The 19,085-nt window shown below is 43.0% G+C and overlaps 1 protein-coding gene across 1 annotated transcript; it reads right to left on the reverse strand.

The window, feature by feature from the left end:
- Nucleotides 1–3,072: 3,072 nt before the first annotated feature.
- On the reverse strand, nucleotides 3,073–5,348 carry LOC145934872 (uncharacterized). The gene is made up of 3 exons (XM_083035691.1): nucleotides 4,978–5,348; nucleotides 4,535–4,938; nucleotides 3,073–3,491 (listed from the first exon to the last, which is right to left on the reverse strand). Exons 1-3 carry the CDS (start codon nucleotides 5,229–5,231, stop codon nucleotides 3,073–3,075), a joined length of 1,077 nt encoding a protein of 358 aa, XP_082891817.1. The 5' UTR covers nucleotides 5,232–5,348.
- Nucleotides 5,349–19,085: the final 13,737 nt, after the last annotated feature.

The raw sequence follows: 19,085 nt of genomic DNA on the forward strand, positions 1-19,085 counted from the left end.
CTAGAGAGTACTATATACCCATGTTCTTGTGTTTTGTGGATTATGAAAAGGCGTTCGATAACGTCAAATGGCACCTACTGTGGCCCATTCTTAGGGAAATGGGCTTTCCGCTGCACCTCATATATTTAATTAAAAATCTATACGAAAATAGCACAGCTATCGTAAGACTCGAGAGTACCACCTCTGGAAAGAGTGTAATCAGAAAAGGGGTCAGACAAGGCTGCATACTCTCACCATTTCTGTACAACATCTACAGTGAATATATAATGAGGCAGGTGTTGGAGGACTGGAATGGTGGCGTGACCATAGGCGGTGAAAAGATCTCGAATCTTAGATATACGGACGACACGCTGCTGGTCGCGAGGAGCAAAGAGGAGCTCCTTGCACTCCTGGATAGGCTTAATAACACCAGTTTGGATTATGACTTCACATAAATAACACCAAGACAAAAATCATGACCAGTCGACCGGGAACATGATAACTTCCCTGGCACGTCACGCATTGGTCGTTTCGAAGTAGTCGATAAATTTGTATATCTGGGCGCACTAATAAATAACCGGGGAGACTGCGGGGAGGAGATTCGCAGGCGTATCCAGCTGGGAAGAGTGGCAATGTCCCAACTGACCAAGGTATGGAAAAGCCCCAACATCACACGCCAAACCAAAATCAACTTGGTCAGAACATTGGTGTTCTCGGTATTCCATTACGCCTCCGAAACATGGACGCTACGAGCAGCCGACCGACGACATGTGGATGCGATTGAGATGTGGTGCTGGCGAAGGATGCTGCGAATCCCTTGGACAGCGAGGAGGACAAACGTGTCTATACTGGCAGAAATAAATCCGCCCCAAAGACTGTCCAGCTACGTGTACAGCCGCATCCTCAAGTTCTTCGGACACATAAATCGCAGCAATACTATCGAACACCTGATAGTCCAAGGGAAGCCGGAAAGGAAGCGACGACGAGGTCGCTCACCAACCCGATGGACCGATACAGTTGAACAGCTCCTTAATACCAACATGGAGGAGGCAGTGAGGGCCACCATCAACCGAGACAGATGGCGCACCACTATTAGGGACGCTATCAGAAACATGGAAGGACAAGCATAGTCACCACACATCTGCCAAGATGTCAAGGACTTAGATGATGATGATATGAATTAAATCACATTGTCCTTATGTATCCAAGAATTGTGTGAATTGTCAAATCCCAGCCATTTCACGTAAACTTCGTCATCCCTCCTGCGCAGTACTTTCTCCACAAGATACACGTCCGGATAATTCGCGCGATGCAACTCATACTCGTAAAACGCTCCAGCGACAGATGTTTTGCGATAGTCCTCGAGTAGATAGCTTACGGGATTAGTACGCTGCACTTTAACAATTTTTAACACTTCGGTTGTCCAATTTGGTGTGTAACCTTTCTCAAAAAGTTTCTTGTACTTGCTAACGCGTACCGAGTCACCTACTTTGAATTTCGCCGCAATCTTTATGTTACTATATACCGTTTTTAAAAGTTTATCAGCGATCGCGGGGGTGACGTCGGTGGGTCGCATGCCGATTGTTCGATGCTTGCGCGCGTTATAATCCGATACGAGTCGCGGCAACGTGTCGATCCACTTGTAAGTTCCATTCAGCGTAAACATCTTCCACATGTCGTTCTTCAGCGTACGATTGAATCGCTCGACGACCGATGCCTTCATTACCGAATATGTAGAATAATGATTGATGTCATGTTTCCGTATAAGCCGTTGCACGTCAGCGTTGTAAAATTCCTTCCCCATATCAGTTTGCATGTTTTTTGGGCATCTCTTGCTCTCTCGAATTATTTCGGCGATAGCGTCACCCGTCTCGCTTCCACCTTTACTCTTGAGTGGTAGGCCCACGCGTACTTGCTCAACACATCGATGATGGTGAGTATGTAGTGATAACCTTTGTTGAAACGAGAGTACGGACGCATCTCGACGATGTCGGCTTGCCACAGATCATCATATCCTCGCACAATGACATGTCTTCGGGGAAAATTTTTTCTCGCCGGCGCGTGCAGTTCGTTCACCAACTGCCGTCTCTCCAAACTATGTTGTTTCATTGCTTCGTCGGTTTTTCCCGATCGTCGTTTACTGCTGTTTATTTTATCGCTCATTTCCGTTACTGAGCCGTTCGTAGCCATTCTTGGCCCGTTCCTGAGCCGTTCGTAGCCGTTCTTGAGCCATTTGTAGTCGTTCTTGACCCGTTCTTGAGCCGTTCGTAGCCGTTCTTGACCCGTTCTTGAGCCGTTCATAGCCGTTCTTGCGTTGATTACTTCAGTTCTTGACCCATTCGAAAATCGTTCTTGATTCGTTCGCAGCCTTGTTCACAGTCGTTTCTAACCCATTCGTAGCCGTTCCTGACCCGTTCGCAATCGTTCCTGATCCGTTCCTGAGTTGATAGTAGCCTTGTATGTAGCCTTTAATGACTTGTTCGTAGCCTCGTTCGCAGCCCTGCTTGAGTTGTTCGTACCCTCGTTCGCAGCTGTTGCTAAGCCGTTCACTACCACTGCCACTCATTGTAGTTAGATAGCAGTTCGATAATCCTTCGTAACTGTTCGATAATTGTTCGTAGCCGTTCGATAACCCTTCGTAGATGTTTGATAACCGTTCGATAGCCGCTCCTAACCCGTTCACTGCTGCTCATTCAGGTTGATAGTCGTTTTTGAGTTAGCGTTAGCCGCGCGTTGAAGTTCGTTTATCGCAGTCTGTACTGCTCGCACGTCCTTCTCAAAATAAGTCAACTTTTCATCTGATTCTTTCTGTTGATTCATCAATCTTTTAACGCAGGATTCCACATACAGTTTGTTGACAGCATCAGTGTCAGCTTCAGGTTGCGCTACACGACGAATCTTGCGCGATCTTGCATCATACTCTGTAGCGACACGACACAGAGCGTTTCCGCGCACATAACTTCTCACCAATCTATCCCAATGATCGCTTGTGCCAGTTGCATCATTTCTCCGTTCGAATAATCCAAATTTGTTGATAGACATTTTTCGGTGCGAATGACGCCGATCGACTGATTAGTTTTGCCGAGACCCCGTTTAATTTATAATAATGCCTGCTTCGCGAAGTTCCTCGATGATCGACAGGATCTCGTTGTCGTGAGCGTTGTGGCCAGCTCGGCGCGAAGCATCGAGCAATCGTACCCGATCCACTAGCTCGTTGGGGTCGTCCCAGTGCACGTAATCGATTTTATTGTCGGTTAGCGTCATCGCTTGAGGCATGAATACACCCTTTCCAGATTTTTTCTTTTCAATTGACATCAACAGTGCGATTATTTGTTTGTATTTGTATCCCCTGTTGCTCCGTAATTGACCTTGCGCATCATATTTGCGTTTATGCGCGTTCGTCGCCAATAATATGCTCTTGTATTTTTGCATATCGTCTTCCGTGTAAATAATGTCATCGGGAATCCTCTTGAAGACTAGCTCGTATAATCCAGGTGTACCAATGTACTTTACTTTGTCTATAATTATCAGGGTTGGCATGTTTTAAACAATTTGTTTAAAACTGTTTGATTAAAACATGTTTAAAACAGTGGACACTGTTTTATACATTTTTGTTTTAAACAGTTTTAAACTACTGTTTAAAACTGTTTAAAACATTGCAATTAAAACATATGATTATTTGAAAAAGAAACTGTAAAGAAAAACAAAAACAAACAAAAACTAATAGACGTGCAAAACTAATGTTGCAAAAAGGTTTTTGTTTTAATTTTTTTAGTTTTTTATCTATATTTATATGTAACATATAGATATAAAAATATAAATATAAATAATGAAATAAAAATAATAAGATAAGTATTATTTTAACAGAATATTTATTTTTGGATATTAAATATATTAAGTAACAATCAATATAATTGAATATATTAAAGACTACTTATAAATTATAAAGCTATCTGCACAAACTATTAAAATCTAAATTATAACACATTGCATTTTACATTTTATCTATTGCAAATAATTAAATAATGTTATTCCTTTAACTAAAAAAATAATAAACATTTAAGTACGAAAAAATGAACGGTAACAATAACATATTGAAATTGGGAATTGCATTGCAGTTATTGCATATTGGATATTTTTTTAATACCTACTTTTATAAATTTAATTAAAATTAATAACTCAAAATAAAATAAAGAATATATAATTTTATATATTAATAAAGAATTATTACTCAACTAACAATAAGTCAAACGTTACAGTATTAACATTTTCTTTTAACGCAAGCCACCATGTTATCGGTTTAACATTTTTAATGGATTCCTCAGAAAAAAGACGCGAGTGATCGAACATTACATTACGATTACGGTTACATTACATTACGATTACACAGATCAAAGCTATCAAGTGTTTTTTTTGCTTGTTTAAAACATGTTTTTTTTGTTTAAAACATGTTTTTTTCTTACTTTACTTAAAAACACGTATAAAATAAAAAAAACATGTTTTAAACAAAAAAATCAATGTTTTTTGTTTAAAATGAAAAAAACAAGTTTTTTGCCAACCCTGATAATTATAGAATCATATTTATCCATGTCGAATCGTTTGTTACCGAGCAACATTCCATCCTTGTCGAAATAGACACCATATACGTAATCGATCTCGTTTTTTTTATCGCCACCGAGGAGAGCGCCCATGTATTTTTGTCCCAGTGGTCCAAAGTGCTCTCGCAACATTTCTTGACCTTCCGATGTTTGTAACGTGTTTCGAACGGATGTTTCAAGTGAATTGCTTGTGGTTTCGAAAACATTTTCGTTTGCGAGTGATTCGGGTATTGTAAATAGTACGATTCTCGTTGTCGCGGACTGTGTAGAGGTGGACGGTGTAGAGCTTATCGGTGGTTCATCCAGTAAAAATCCGTCCGATGTACGTGACGTCAATGAGCGATTTGTGTTTGGTCGTTTTCTCTTTTTTGGTGTCGCATCTTCCTCCTCCTCCTCGTACCGCTTAACAGCAGGTAACGTTTTAATTTTCACGTCAGCTTTACTCTCAGGTTCGTTTTTCACTGCGATCAAGCTCGCGTTGTCGACAATCTTTTGTAGTGGTTCGATAATAGGTTTAAAGTGAGTCTTGACTGCGATATCGTCATCGATCTTTCCAGTCTTTAAAGCACGATGTCTTTTACGGATCGATTCGCTCGTTTTCACAATTTCCTTCGCAATCTTTTCACGCTCGCGAATGTTATCGTTATCAGCCATGTCTGCAGAGTGCTCGCGTTTCACTCTTCTCGACAGAATATCGGCAGCGACTAATCGTTTTGCGGTATCGCAAACTCGTTAAATCCTTTTCTGTATCGCCCGTTTGTAAGCAAGCTGTCCTTGTCTATCACTAGGAATCCATACTTTTGTTGCCAACAAATACGACATAATTTACTGAAATCTTCGTATGACATGTCGGTATTCACATGATCGTTGTACACGTGTTTCAAGTTGGTACCGTCCTGTTTAAACAAGGTCAGTAAGTTCGCGTTGTCGCGTATAAGATGTTTTGGTATTCTCGCGTACGTCTGACAGAGATAGAAGCAATCAACGTTCGAGTGGCGTCCCATTGAAAAGTACTTTCTTATCGTATCTTGCTTGTCACACGCCACGTCATCAAAGATGAAAATCGAGTTTGGACATGCCTCGCTCGGTGGAATGATGTCACTGTTATTGGAGAATGTAAATGTTGTTTGTAACGGTTATTTTCACTTTTGTTGGTTTGATGCGAAAAGATTTATTGGATAAGGTACAAAAGTTCTTATAACGATGTAGCGTGCGGATGAGAGCGAGATCAAAACGGAGACGGAAGGAAGTTCCTTGGTCGATAATCGATTCTTCCAAAATGAATCATCGATCATGAACTAGTATCTTAAAATGGCCGCTAGCGCGAATTACAAACTTATATCTAGCATGAGTACATAAAACAAAAAAACTTTTATTAACAACACTCCCACTTTTCATGTACTCTCTTTGGCTTTTGGTACTTACATCTAGACTTATGTTATATTTGTGGCTTAATATTTAATAAATCGCGAAGATAACAAAATTGTTCTCTTAACAGCGGTTTTGGTAAATATATCTGCCTGTTGCTCTTTAGTAGGAACATACTCTAAGTCAAACAAGCCCTCCTGAATTTTTTCACGCGCGAAATGATACCTGACATCTATGTGTTTCGTACGCTTATGAAACTCAGGATTTTTGAGAACCTTTATAGCACTCTGATTATCAAGAAATAATTTAGGTTTTATAATCTCTTTTTTAATAATTTCGCATATTAAACGATGCAACCAAATTAGTTCTTTAATAGTCTGCGCTCCAGCTATAAATTCTGATTCCGTGGTAGATAACGTGACTACTCTTTGTTTTTGTGAGCTCCACGAAATAGTGCTTTCTCCTAATTTAAACACGTAGCCTGAAGTCGACCTACGAGTATCGATATCTCCCGCGTAATCTGCGTCGCTGAAAGCTGACAAATTTAGATTTGCGTTCGCTTTAAAAAATAAACCATAATCTACGGTTCCCTTCAAATACTTTAAAATTCTTTTTACGGCATTCCAATCTATTTTGTCAGGTGATTCCAGGTACGGACTCACGGTACTTAAAGCAAAGGTAATATCCGGCCTGGTACCAATCGCCAGGTACATCAGGGATCCGACGGCTTCTCGGTATGGTGCTCGTATTCCCTTAGACTCCTGTTTACCATGCATCAAAACGCTCAGCTGCTGATGCTTGTCCATGGGAACAGCTACTGGATTCGCTTCAGCCATGTTGAAGACCCCGTTCCAAGACCTTCTTAGCGTACCCTGACTGATGCAGGAAAATCGAACCATCTGTCTTCCGTTCTACCTGAAACCCTAGAAACAGACTTAGATTTCCTTTAGTTATTTCAAACTCCTTTTTCAGTTGGGTTAACAGCGCTTCTGCGGCTGCCTGGTTTGACGCCGCTATCAGCCCGTCATCTATGTAGATTGCCAATATCAGCATATTTTCACGTTGATTGCTCGTGAAAACGCACGGGTCCGATCTTGTAGCTTTTAGGTTGAATTTCTTCAAGAATTCGGTGAAACGTTCATGCCAGCATCTTGAGGCTTGCTTCAGGCCGTATAGGCTTCTCTCCAGTTTGCAAATCTTGTTCGTTCCATTCTCGTAACCCTCTGGTTGTTCCATGTAAATGATTTCTGACAGTTTCCCGTTGAGAAAGGCTGTCTTTATGTCGAATTGTTGTAAAACCAAGTTCTTCGATGCTGCCAATGCCAGTATTATTCGGACGGAATCGAACTTGACGACTGGGCTGAACGTTTCATGGTAATCAACTCCTCGCTTTTGGAAATAGCCTTTTGCCACAAGTCTTGCCTTGAATCTATCAATGCTTCCATCAGCCTTTCTTTTGAGTTTGTACACCCAACGATTCTCTATCGGCTTTTTCTCATCTTGATAATGCACAATACTCCATGTATTATTCTTCATTAACGACTCGATTTCTTTGTCCATGGCTTGTTTCCATTGAGTTGCGTGTGAGCCTGTGATTGCTTCCTGATAGCTTTGAGGCTCTTCACCTTCTGCCAGAAGAACGGCATCAGGATCGACTCCATCATCATACTTTCTTGGTCTTCTGATCTTATCTCTATCTCGCAAGACTCTTCTTTCTTGATGTCTCACTTGCATGTCTTCTTCCTCGCGTTCTTGACCTTCAGGGCTGAAGGGTTCGTTCGCTGAATCCCAATTGTCGTTGCCGTCAGACGCTTCCTCGTCTATTGATTTTTCTGATTCCTCAGAGGTTTGTGATTCAGGCTCTTGCTGTTGATCATCTTGCAGTTCGATCACAAGTTCTTCAGAGAATTTAAAGGTTTGTGATTCAGTATCTTCCTCGGTTTCGGTTGAAACTGCAGAATAGTGATCATTTTCCCTAAAGATCACATCTCTTCTTGTGTCCACTCTATCGGTTTCAGAAAACCAAATTCTGAATCCCTTGACATCTTCATTGTAACCCACGAAGTATCCCTTTTCCGCCTTTTTATCAAGTTTGCTACGTTTCTCCTTGGGAATATGTGCGTAAGCTGTCGTTCCGAAAGGAAGTAGTTTACCCAGCTTGGCTTTTCGGCCAATCCATAGCTCGTACGGTGTTTCCGGACGTTGGGGAGTCGATCGCGTGCGATTGATCACGTAAGCTGCCGTGTTAATACCTTCGGCCCACAGCCTCAACGGTAAATTTTTGGCATGTATCATGGTCCTCATAGCCTCAACAAGCGTGCGATTCTCCCTTTCAGCTACTCCATTTTGTTCAGGGGTGTAGATCACAGTTCTCTGATGCTGTATTCCTTGTTTTCTCAGCATATAGTTGACTTCCGAATTCACAAATTCCAGACCATTGTCTGTGCGCATAGTTTTTATATTTCTTCCTACTTGATTCTTCATCATGACGATGAAATCCTAGATGCGCTCTACAGTCTCGTCCTTGGATCTGAGAATATAGACAGTTCTATAGCGAGAAAAATCATCCTTGAACAGCAAAAAGTAACGTGACCCATTTATGGATTCTTTTTGAAAAGATCCGCATAAATCAGAATGCACGAGCTCACCTGGAGTTTGTGACTTGTAATCGTCTGGTTTGCGCTTCAGAAAAGGTAGTCGGTGCGACTTACCAAATACACATCCTTCACAGAAGAATTTCTCTTTATCAGCCACCTGAATTTTTTGAACCTTCAGATACTGCTTCACATAGAGAGCGTTCTGATGCACGAGTCTCTCGTGCCAGGATTGAAAACTATCCTTGGTTGCCAGATTTGCTTCCATTTCATCAATCTCTGGTGTGAGCACCTTGAACTGGATCTCGCACAGTTTGTGCCTCCGCACTCCCACTGCGACTGTAATCCCATCCTTTTCAAAACGACATCCTTTAGCAGTTGAAATCTGAAGCAATCCTTTATCCAGTGCTGATCCGGCTGAAAACAGATTGTATCTGAGGTTAGGTACAAAAAGAACCTGGGCTAGATGTTTTTCCACCCATTGACTTCCATCGTAGGCTAGAACATTTATATCTCCTCTGCCCAAGGCTCCTACCGACTCGCCTTTCTTTCCCACATTGACTGGTTGAGATTTATCAAAAAGCTTGAGATTTATAAACCATTGTTTCTGGTTTGACATGTGGTGCGTAGCACCTGAATCTACATACCAGACTTCCGTATTGCTCTGCAACTTATCTAGACAGAGAGCTGCCTGCGCTATCAACACCTGACCTTTAGATTTCTTGTCGCGGCTTGAATCTTCTACCTTCTCTGCTCGACACCCATGTGCCCAGTGGTCTGGTTTCTTGCAGTTGAAACAAACATCTTCTGCGCCTTTATTCAAAGAGTCTGTCCCCTTTGAAGACTTTGAATTAGGCTTTCCTTTCCAGTTTCCCTTCTTCTTCTTGGATGACATCTTCGGGAGGGTCCCGTTAGCGCACGGTGCGATAGCCCACAGCCCGATAGCACACAGGGGGGGTGGGGCTTCGGACCCGTGTGCTATCGGGATGTGTGCTATCGGGCTGTGGGCTATCGCCCCGTGCGCTATCGGGCTGTGGGCTATCGCCCCGTGCGCTATCGGGCTGTGGACTATCGCACCGTGCGCTATCGGAATGTGTGCTATCGGGCTGTGGGCTATCGCACCGTGCGCTATTGGGATGTGTGCTATCGGGCTGTGGACTATCGCACCGTGCGCTATCGGGCTGTGGGCTATCGCACCGTGCGCTATCGGGCTGTGGGCTATCGCACCGTGCGCTATCGGGATGTGTGTTATCGGAACAATACGCCTTTTGCATTGTGCGCTATCGGGATAATGCGCCTTTTTCATTGTGCGCTATCGGGATGATGCGCTTTTTGCATTGTGTGCTATCGGGATGTGTGCTAAAGGGATGTGGACTATCGGGAATTGTGTTCAATTTTTCGTGTGCTATCGGGTTGTGCGCTATCGCACCGTGCGCTAACGGATCCCGCTCGACATCTTCATGGTAGACAAGGCTTCAGTCAGCCCTTTTTCTTGAGTCGAAAATCTTGCCTCCTCAGCAAGAAGTCTTTCGACAAGGTTTGAAAGCGTACGTTCTATCCGAGGGGTGGATTCCCATGCCGTTACGAAGTGATTATATGTTGCCGGTAGCGTCATCAAAATTTTAGTTATTGTCATTGAATCCGCGATTGGCTCATTCAGCGCTTGTAGGCGATGTGCAAGATCCTTTAACTTCGCAATGTGAGACGCCATGCTATCCTTAGGTTCCTTGGTTAACTGATACCATTTTTGTTGAAGCATATGAATGCTCGTCTCCGATTTCTGCTCGTAGAGGTTATGTAACGCTTGCCACATGTCTTTGGCACAACCGCAATTCATGATATGCACTAACTGGGAGTCCGCCACACTCGTTGCAATAAACTTCTGAGCGGCACTGTCTGCCTTCAGCCAGTTACTTAATTCTTGACGCTGCACAGGCGTTGCTTCCTGGGTTAGTACGGGCTTGTTAAAGTCGCCGTTCACCACCCTCAAGGCATCTCTGTCTCTCAACAAGACTGACACTTGAAATTTCCATTGTGCCCAGTTTTCCGCACTCTTTAACTTGGTGATTTTTGTCACTTCAGATTCCATGTCCGGCTATTTCCACTTTTGCACGTGGCAGGGTTAACCTCAAAAAGAATCGTTCGTTAAAGTTAGAGTATGTTGCATTAAAAAAAAAACTTTTTCTCTATGAAAACTTTTCGCGGCACGTAGGCCTGGGCCCATAATCTGTTGTTTGTAACGGTTATTTTCACTTTTGGTGGTTTGATGCGAAAAGATTTATTGGATAAGATACAAAAATTCTTATAACGCAGTAGTAATACTATGCCAATTCTAACTCAGGGGCAATGAGGGGGGGGTGAGGGGCGCGGGGAAATGACGTCACGCGGGGAGGGGTGATGACGTCACGCGGGGAGGGGGAATGACGTCACGCGGGGAGGGGGAGGCGTCCGCGGGGAGGGGGAAGCGTCCGCGATTTTGGTGCCTGGTCCGCGAGGGGTCCGCGGGGAGAGGGAGGCGTCCACGAGGTTAGGGTCCGCGAGGGGGCCGCGGGGAGGGGGAAGCCTCTGCGATTTAGGTGACGGGTCCGCGAGGGGTCCGCGGGGAGGGGGAGGCGTCCGCGAGGTTAGGATCCGCGAGGGGTCCGCGGGAGGGGGAAGCGTCCGCGATTTTAGGGTCCGCGAGGGGTCCGCGGGGAGAGAGGAACCGCGAAAGACCGCGTGAAGCTTTATGGGTGAGGGGTCCGCGGGGAGAGAGGAACGCGAAGGAGAGCGCGAGGCACACGTGAGAAAGATGACGCAAGCGAGACGTATATGCAAGAGTGAGAGAGATAGTGCGAGATGATGCGACGATGGAGAGCGCGAGGTGTTGCAGCGAGGCGTATATGCAAGAGCGAGAGAGATAGCGCGAGATGACGAGAGGTAGCGAGATGACGCGAAGGAGAGCGCGAGAGCTGATGCAGCGAAGGAGAGCGCGAGGTGCACGCGAGAGAGATATCACAAGAGCGAGAGAGAGATGTTGCGAGACGATGCGGCGATGGAGAGCGCGAGAGCTGATGCAGCGAACGAGAGCGCGAGAGGCGGACGCGAGAGACTTTTTTTTAATAATATTTACAGTAATTTTAATTAATAAGATTTTAATAGGAGGAAGGGGAGAGGACTTATTCTAAAATAAATACATTTTTTAAAAATATTTAAAGTAATTTTTATTTATAACTGTGTGTGTGTGTATTTTACAAAATGTTTGTGTGTGTGTGTGTGTGTGAATTTAAAATTTAAAATATTATATACATATAAAATATATAAAGCAGCGCCATGATGATCGAACCACATGGGTCGATATGATATTCCATGACGATCGACCCATGTATCATGACTTATGGTACGAGGCGGTGCGTGAGGTGGTGGCTGCGAGGTGGCGGAGGGGCGGTGGCTGCGAGGCGGCAGGGCGGAACTCCTACATGACAGAAATTTTTATTAAATATATTATTATTTATTTTATTAATCAATTTATTATTTTAATAATTTATAATTGAAAAGAAATACTTACTAGGCCCATAATGGCTCCAGAACATGTTCGGGAGGATAAGGTTCCTCCCCGAACAACTGGTGAAGGCAGCACACATCATACCATTCGCCGTCAGGGACCTCTTCCTCTATGTCGCCCCACAGCAGGTCATTATAGTATCGGTCATACTCCCGACCTATCCGCACCCACCTAGCAGCCACCACCTCACGCGCCGACTCGTACCATAAGTCATGATACATGGGTCGATCGTCACGGAATATCATATCGACCCATCTGGGTCGATCGTCATGGCGCACTCTCTCTCCAATAAATTCCATAACTGTTTAAGATGCTAACACGTCAAACGCTAAAAACTTTATGATGAACATCGCGGAGACAGACCCGCTGACGTTAAAAAGAGTAGGGGATGTATGACATAAGAATTAGCTCAAACGCTTACTCAGTACATGAGATAAGAAAACAGATGGTCCGAGACAAAGATTCCATGATGAGAATAAGCATATGAATAATATTTAAAATTGAAACCACCTTCAAACCACTTTCGAACATCAATAGAACCACGTTCGAACCACAATCGAACCTCGATCGAACCACGTTCAAACATCGATCAACCACCTTCAAACCACTTTCGAACCACTTTCATACCTCGATCAACCACCTTCGAACCACTTTCGAACCTCGATCGAACATCAATCAACCACCTTCGAACCTCGATCAAACATCAATCAACCTCGATCGAACATCAATCGAACCACGTACATACATCGATCAACCACCTTCGAACCACTTTCGAACCATGTTCGTACCTCGATCGAACACCAATCAACCACATTCAAACCTCAATCGACTACATTTAAAAAATTATAACATAAGAATGCTGTCACATGCTGAAATTAATACGAACACGTGTGGACATATAATACTTGTATGCGTATGAGGAAAATGAGCGAACAAAGATAATATTATTTCAATATTAATTTATTCAAAAAAAGGGTGTGGCGAATCATTGCGATGATTTGACCACCAATTAAATATTTTAAATACATTTTCTAAAGCACAATTTTTTACATGTTTATCGCAACGTAGGCTATAGGTAGTATCTAAGTTGTTTAATGCAGGAATATCTTCATAGTTTGCATCCAAGGTCTCAATAATGAAACCGTTTCTCGCATCGTCCATTATATTGGTCAACCATTCTCGCTTTTCATGGCCTTTTACGTACACAAGAGAGGATGTCTCTTCTTCTTCTTGTATCATACCAGCGATAGCTGTTGTAATCAAACGCTGAGCCATGCAGTATGGAACGTTTCCATCTTCCCATTGCAATCCATGATGATTTCGAGTCAACCATGAGGCTTGACGTCTATCCGATTTTATGAGCACACCCCATGGTACGGGGCATGCGAGAAAATAATGTGAAACAATGAATCCTCTTCTCAGAATCGCCGCTTCCTTCACGATAAATCGTTTATTGAGAATAAATCCTTGCAGATCCACAAACGTCGGTACAACCATTTTGTTGCAAGAATGTTGGACGACTGATGTCGATTGTTAAAAATCTCAATCATTTATATTACATCGGAGGAGGGGATAATTGCTGATTATGTAATTTTACGAACTACGTTGGACAAAGGACAATATTCGACAACACGATCATGCAAGATGAGACAATATGCTGTAGTATTTGCCGGTACATCTTCCTTACATTCAAACTCTATTCTCACGTCCACGGTAGAATTTTTGACAGAATCATTTTGTCGCGAACAATCAATAACTGCGAGAGGACCGCAATGTAGAAATTTCGCGATAGTTAGTACATTCTCAATATCACACCCGTAATAAGATTTGCGAAAACGAGAGTACATATCAAACAAGAGGGCGAATCTATTTTTTTCAAAATCTAAATTTAAATCATCATAGGGATAAGATTCCGAGTTTAGATACAGCTTTACGTTGGCTAATTTACAATGATCGAATACAGTAACATCTTTTGTCATAATATTTTTTCTACCAGTCTGCAGTGCAAAGATCACATATCGCGGCTTTTCCAGCTGAGAAGCAGTTTTCACAGTCCATGAATGCTTGGTTGTACTATGTAGCAGAAGAAATTCGTATAGATCCCAAGCGCGAAAACTCATGTTTAAGAATTGCCCGCTTTCCAATGCTCGTAGCAAGGACAGTTTATTAACCTCATTCAATAGTACATGAGGCATACGCCATTATATCTTGAGTAATTCAATAGCAGCTTCAGCAGGTCCATACAGACAATTGTTGTCGTTGCGCGAACGTATCAAAATTAATTCATGGCGAGCATTAATCACAACACGTTTGTAATCTTCGCAAAATCCCAATAGCATGTTGAGCGGCACGCAAAAGTTGAACATACAAATTTCATTACATGACCCATTATGTGTCATATCCCATCCAGCATTCTTCAAGATTTTACTTCTCTCGGTTGTTAAAGAAACATAATTTTTCATCGTTGAAGTTATTCCAACGTTTCTGTTGCGATCAATCTCCACACCATTGAGTTCATATCGAATTTCATCAAACATGAACGCAACACAATTATTTGTTAATATCATCGTTTCATTTGCATCTATTTTAGATGTCATCAACTTTCCCTCGACATACAAAAAGCTTTCGCACGGCAACGTGTACAAATCCTGGTGGTGTATAGGTATCCGTATCTCGTCGCTATGTCCAAGCGATGTGTTAGCATATGGATTGTATGTATGTGTCTCAACCTTGACGATACGATCATCAAAGACTGGTTCACCACCAATATTCAAAATATCAATCATCTTTTCGTACGATGAATCCCAATGATTTTAAAAATTCGCGATTCAATGCGCTGAGTTTCTTTTTAGTGTAACGAGATCTCTGATTATTATCGCTCACTGCCGCAGCTGCTCTCGCAAAAGTATTGTCCCTCGTAATGTCCCTCGTAAAATTATCTCTCACGTGCGCCGTATCATTTAGCACGAGCATCACACGCTAATTTTGTCGACGCCGTACGTGCAATCTTACAGTAACTTCCTCTCCTCGAAAATCTAACAATCGTCCTTCTTGATCAACAATGCGTATCGTTAGATCAGTAATGCTCCGTACGACGATCGGGAGATAAATGATCTGTGCAGGCGTTTCCGATATCTTATATCCTGGCGGCACGCTCGGTGAAAATTCATGTATCGTGTGTACACGCTTGTCATTACTGTACGCACCAGTGGTGACGCTACATTCTATACGGATAATATTCACGCTAATAATATTTATAGGTAAATCCGAATCATGCCATTTGTGAGGTTGCAATATACGATTCGACGAGAATCCCAACAACGATCCTATATTGTATGGTTTATTAAAGTTTATTCTATAGATGCATTTGATTTCGCTCTTTAGAGTATTATGATTGGCGCGAAGCGCTATTGCATCTTCATTCTGCTCTTTATTGGAAGGATATTGTGAAATTGCACGTCTCAGATACTCATCTATAGCATGTATTTCGTATGATCCTTCGGGTATTGTAATTTCCTTGTCATCGTTATCAAAGTAAAATTTATTATTCTTAGAATTTACATTCGGAATCGTATGATAAGTTTCAAAATCTGTTAAACCGAGCTCATAATCACCATTCGATAAATCTATAGCTGGAAAGTAGCTTACAGCGAGAACGCTACTTTTGCCAGTCAACGTTAGTGTTAGCGACATGTTGTCAAACTGAATCGTGATGATGGATTGACAGGTTTTATATCAACCGTTTGAAGAAATCGTAAACACAATTGTCCACAATTATTCTGATTATAATTTTGATAGGATGTGTGATTGTATTCTATTTTCGTAACATTTAAATATTGCACCAATTCTTTGGGTGGTCGTAGATTACCAAAACTATCGAAATATATTGATCGATTTCCCCTCTTTACATATGCTACCCAATGAGTACCGGGACCATCAACGTCGTCCAAATTGACGATACCGCTCTCATTTTGTCGCACACCGTTTATCGGTAAATTATTGCGCATGAAAACACCTCTAAAGAATGGTATATGCATACGTCTTGCCAGTTGTTCTAATTGTACATTAGTTGTTACACCCACAGGCATTTTTAGCGTTTTTTTTTTACGTTTTTTTTTTCTTAGTTGAGAATCCCTGTCCACGCTTGTATGGAGCGAGATAAACTCCACGACCTTCCATAGCGTGATTATGACGTTGCATTTCTTCAAGCTGACGTTGCGCAGCCTTGCTATCATTCACAGCCTTTGCGACTCCCGCTGCTCCACCGGCCAACGAACCGAGAACTCCCAACAATGGTAAAATTGGCAAGATACCACCACGCTTCGCCACAGGCAGTATTCGTTTCTTCTTCTTTTTCAAAGATTTTTGCACATTCATCCCCATACCGAATTTTGTCTTTGCTTTCATAGCTGCCCAAACAGTCGTAGCGGCTGCTCTTTCACCAAGAGTTGAATCTCTCGCAGTAATACGTTTTCGCGCTTTCGCAGCGAGTATATCAGCAACGTATCGTTCTCTGAGGGCGTTGCTTTGAGAATATGCAATGTCGTGCTCGCGACACGCGGCATCCAATGGATTAATACCTCGATCACCTCTAGCCAATCGCTTTTCCAAATGAGTCCCCGGACCGCAAAACTGATAGCCGGGAATATGTAATTCTATCGGAAGCGCGTTTATCGCGCGATTAAAGAGACCACTACCTATTTTCGTTGACATTCGCTGCAATCCTTTATCATCGGCGCTGGACCGTCGATGTGCGTTTGCTGCCACGGCCGATTGTAATGTTTGAAACATCGACGACAGGTCTGAATCTCTGGATCCGCCTTTATGTGTTCCGGAAGCTTGTCCCACACGTAGTGGATGTGATTTTCATATCGCAATAAAAATGCTTTTGGTACAAATTGCAGCTGTTCGGCGCTTAAACCGTGAATATCGGAAGCACTTGTTAGCAGAACAAACATTTTTTCGATACTGAGTGATTCATGGTTCCGCGCAGTTATAAATAGGCTCTCCATGACTCATTCATTCATTCGAGAGAAAACATGCGGTTCGTTCAGCAATCGACGATAATCAAAGTTACAAATTTCGACGATAAAACACGGTTGATGTCGGATAAAGAAATACGCAGACATGGAAACATACTGCCGAATACTATACGCGGAATCATTTGCGGTCCTTCGAATTGTGGTAAAACTAACGCATTGATTAGTTTGATAGAAAGCCCGCACGGCGTTTGCTTCGAGAACGTGTACGTATACTCGAAATCGCTTCAACAACCGAAATATCGATATTTGGAAAATTTGCTATCACCGATAGAAGAAATTGGTTATTTTACATTCTCTAATAATAGCGATGTCATTCCACCGAGTGAGGCGCTTCCGAATTCCATTTTTATCTTTGATGACGTGGCATGTGACAAGCAAGATACGATAAGAGAGTACTTTGCAATGGGGCGACACTCGAGCGTCGACTGTTTCTATCTTTGTCAAACGTATGCCAAGATACCCAAGCATCTTGTACGTGACAATGCAAACTTATTAATTTTATTTAAACAAGATGGGACAAACTTGAAACATGTGTACAACGATCACGTAAATACAGATATGTCTTACAATAATTTTCGTGCATTTTGTTGGCAACATAAATATGGATTCGCAGCGATTGACAAGGACAGTCCGCTGACTAATGGACGATACAGAAAAGGATTTAATCAATTTGCAATACCGCAAAGCACTTAGTCGCTTTCGATGCATTGATTGAGCAACGTCTAAATTGCAACATGATGAATAACGATCGTGAAAAGATTGTGTTAGAGATTACGAAAACGAGCGATTCAATCCGTAAAAAATATCGTTTCTTGAAAACTGGTAAAATGGAGGAGGACGATGCATTGGAGAGGCATTTTAAACCAATCTCTGAACCTCTGAAACAGCTTGTTGAAAATACAGTTGGTGTTGAGTCTGGTGAAGAAAAGATTGAACCATTGAGTATGCTCGGAGAGAAAAAAGAGTTTAAAAGCGATCAAATATATCATTGAGCGGTATAACTTCTACTCCAAAGCGAATCAAAAGCAGGCGAATGCAACAATTATTGGATGCAACTTGTGACGTGACGTTTTTAACGCCCGTCACAGGGCCGGCACGGCCCGGCCGAGGAAGGGTCGAGAGAGAGGACGAATTTTGGGTCGGCGAGCGACGAACTTTTCTTCGTCGACTCGCCTTTAGTTAATTAAGTCCGATAGATTTACCGAGTGGAAGTGAGTGGTCAGAGAAGGCCCTGATGTATCGAAGGGAGCAGCCATCGTGGGATGGCGGAATTTGCAGCAAGAGTGGACGACCTGGGTGGAAGCGGTGCGCTCGGGGACGCCGGGTAACACGGAGAAGTAAGGTATTTATTGTCCATAAATAGAATAAATACGTAAGGGCCCATTACTGCCGGATATGTTTTACAGCCTCGGATAGCGGACGGAGTTAAGCGGAGGAGCACATCAAAAGGTACCAACATCTCGAGACAGGGATGGCTGCTCCAGTGGGGCCGCCGGCACCGTCCCGAGGAAAGCGGAACCGTCGGAGACTGATCACCTCTCGGCGGGTTTCCCCGCAAGTCAACAGCAGTAGAGAAGGAGAGAAGCAATTATTCGAAACGTGCAGCGAGCAGCCACAATATCCGCACCAACATTCCGAAAAGTACCGAGAGCCGTTTCGAAAATACCGGGGCAACGAGGCCCACAAGGATCGACTATCGTCGACAGAGGATCCAGGATCGATTATAGGCGGCGCGCGCAGCGCCACCGACGTCGGCTACCGGCGTGCCGTGAGCCCAGAGTCGTACACTGTTCGACGAGACTGCGGCGTGCGAACACCGACGGACGACAAATTATTGTAAGGCCACCACTTCAGAGTCTCGGTAAGAGCGAACTCGGCGGGGACTCGCGTCTCTAGTAACACGGTTAAGATTGTTATCCATGTCAGTGTTAATTACTTTCGTTACCGAGCCCTCGGGAGT

Source organism: Prenolepis imparis, unplaced genomic scaffold (genome assembly GCF_030444845.1).
Source record: "Prenolepis imparis isolate NDT839.2.m4 unplaced genomic scaffold, iyPreImpa1.0 SCAF_4, whole genome shotgun sequence".
Classification (NCBI taxonomy): Eukaryota; Metazoa; Arthropoda; class Insecta; order Hymenoptera; family Formicidae; genus Prenolepis; species Prenolepis imparis.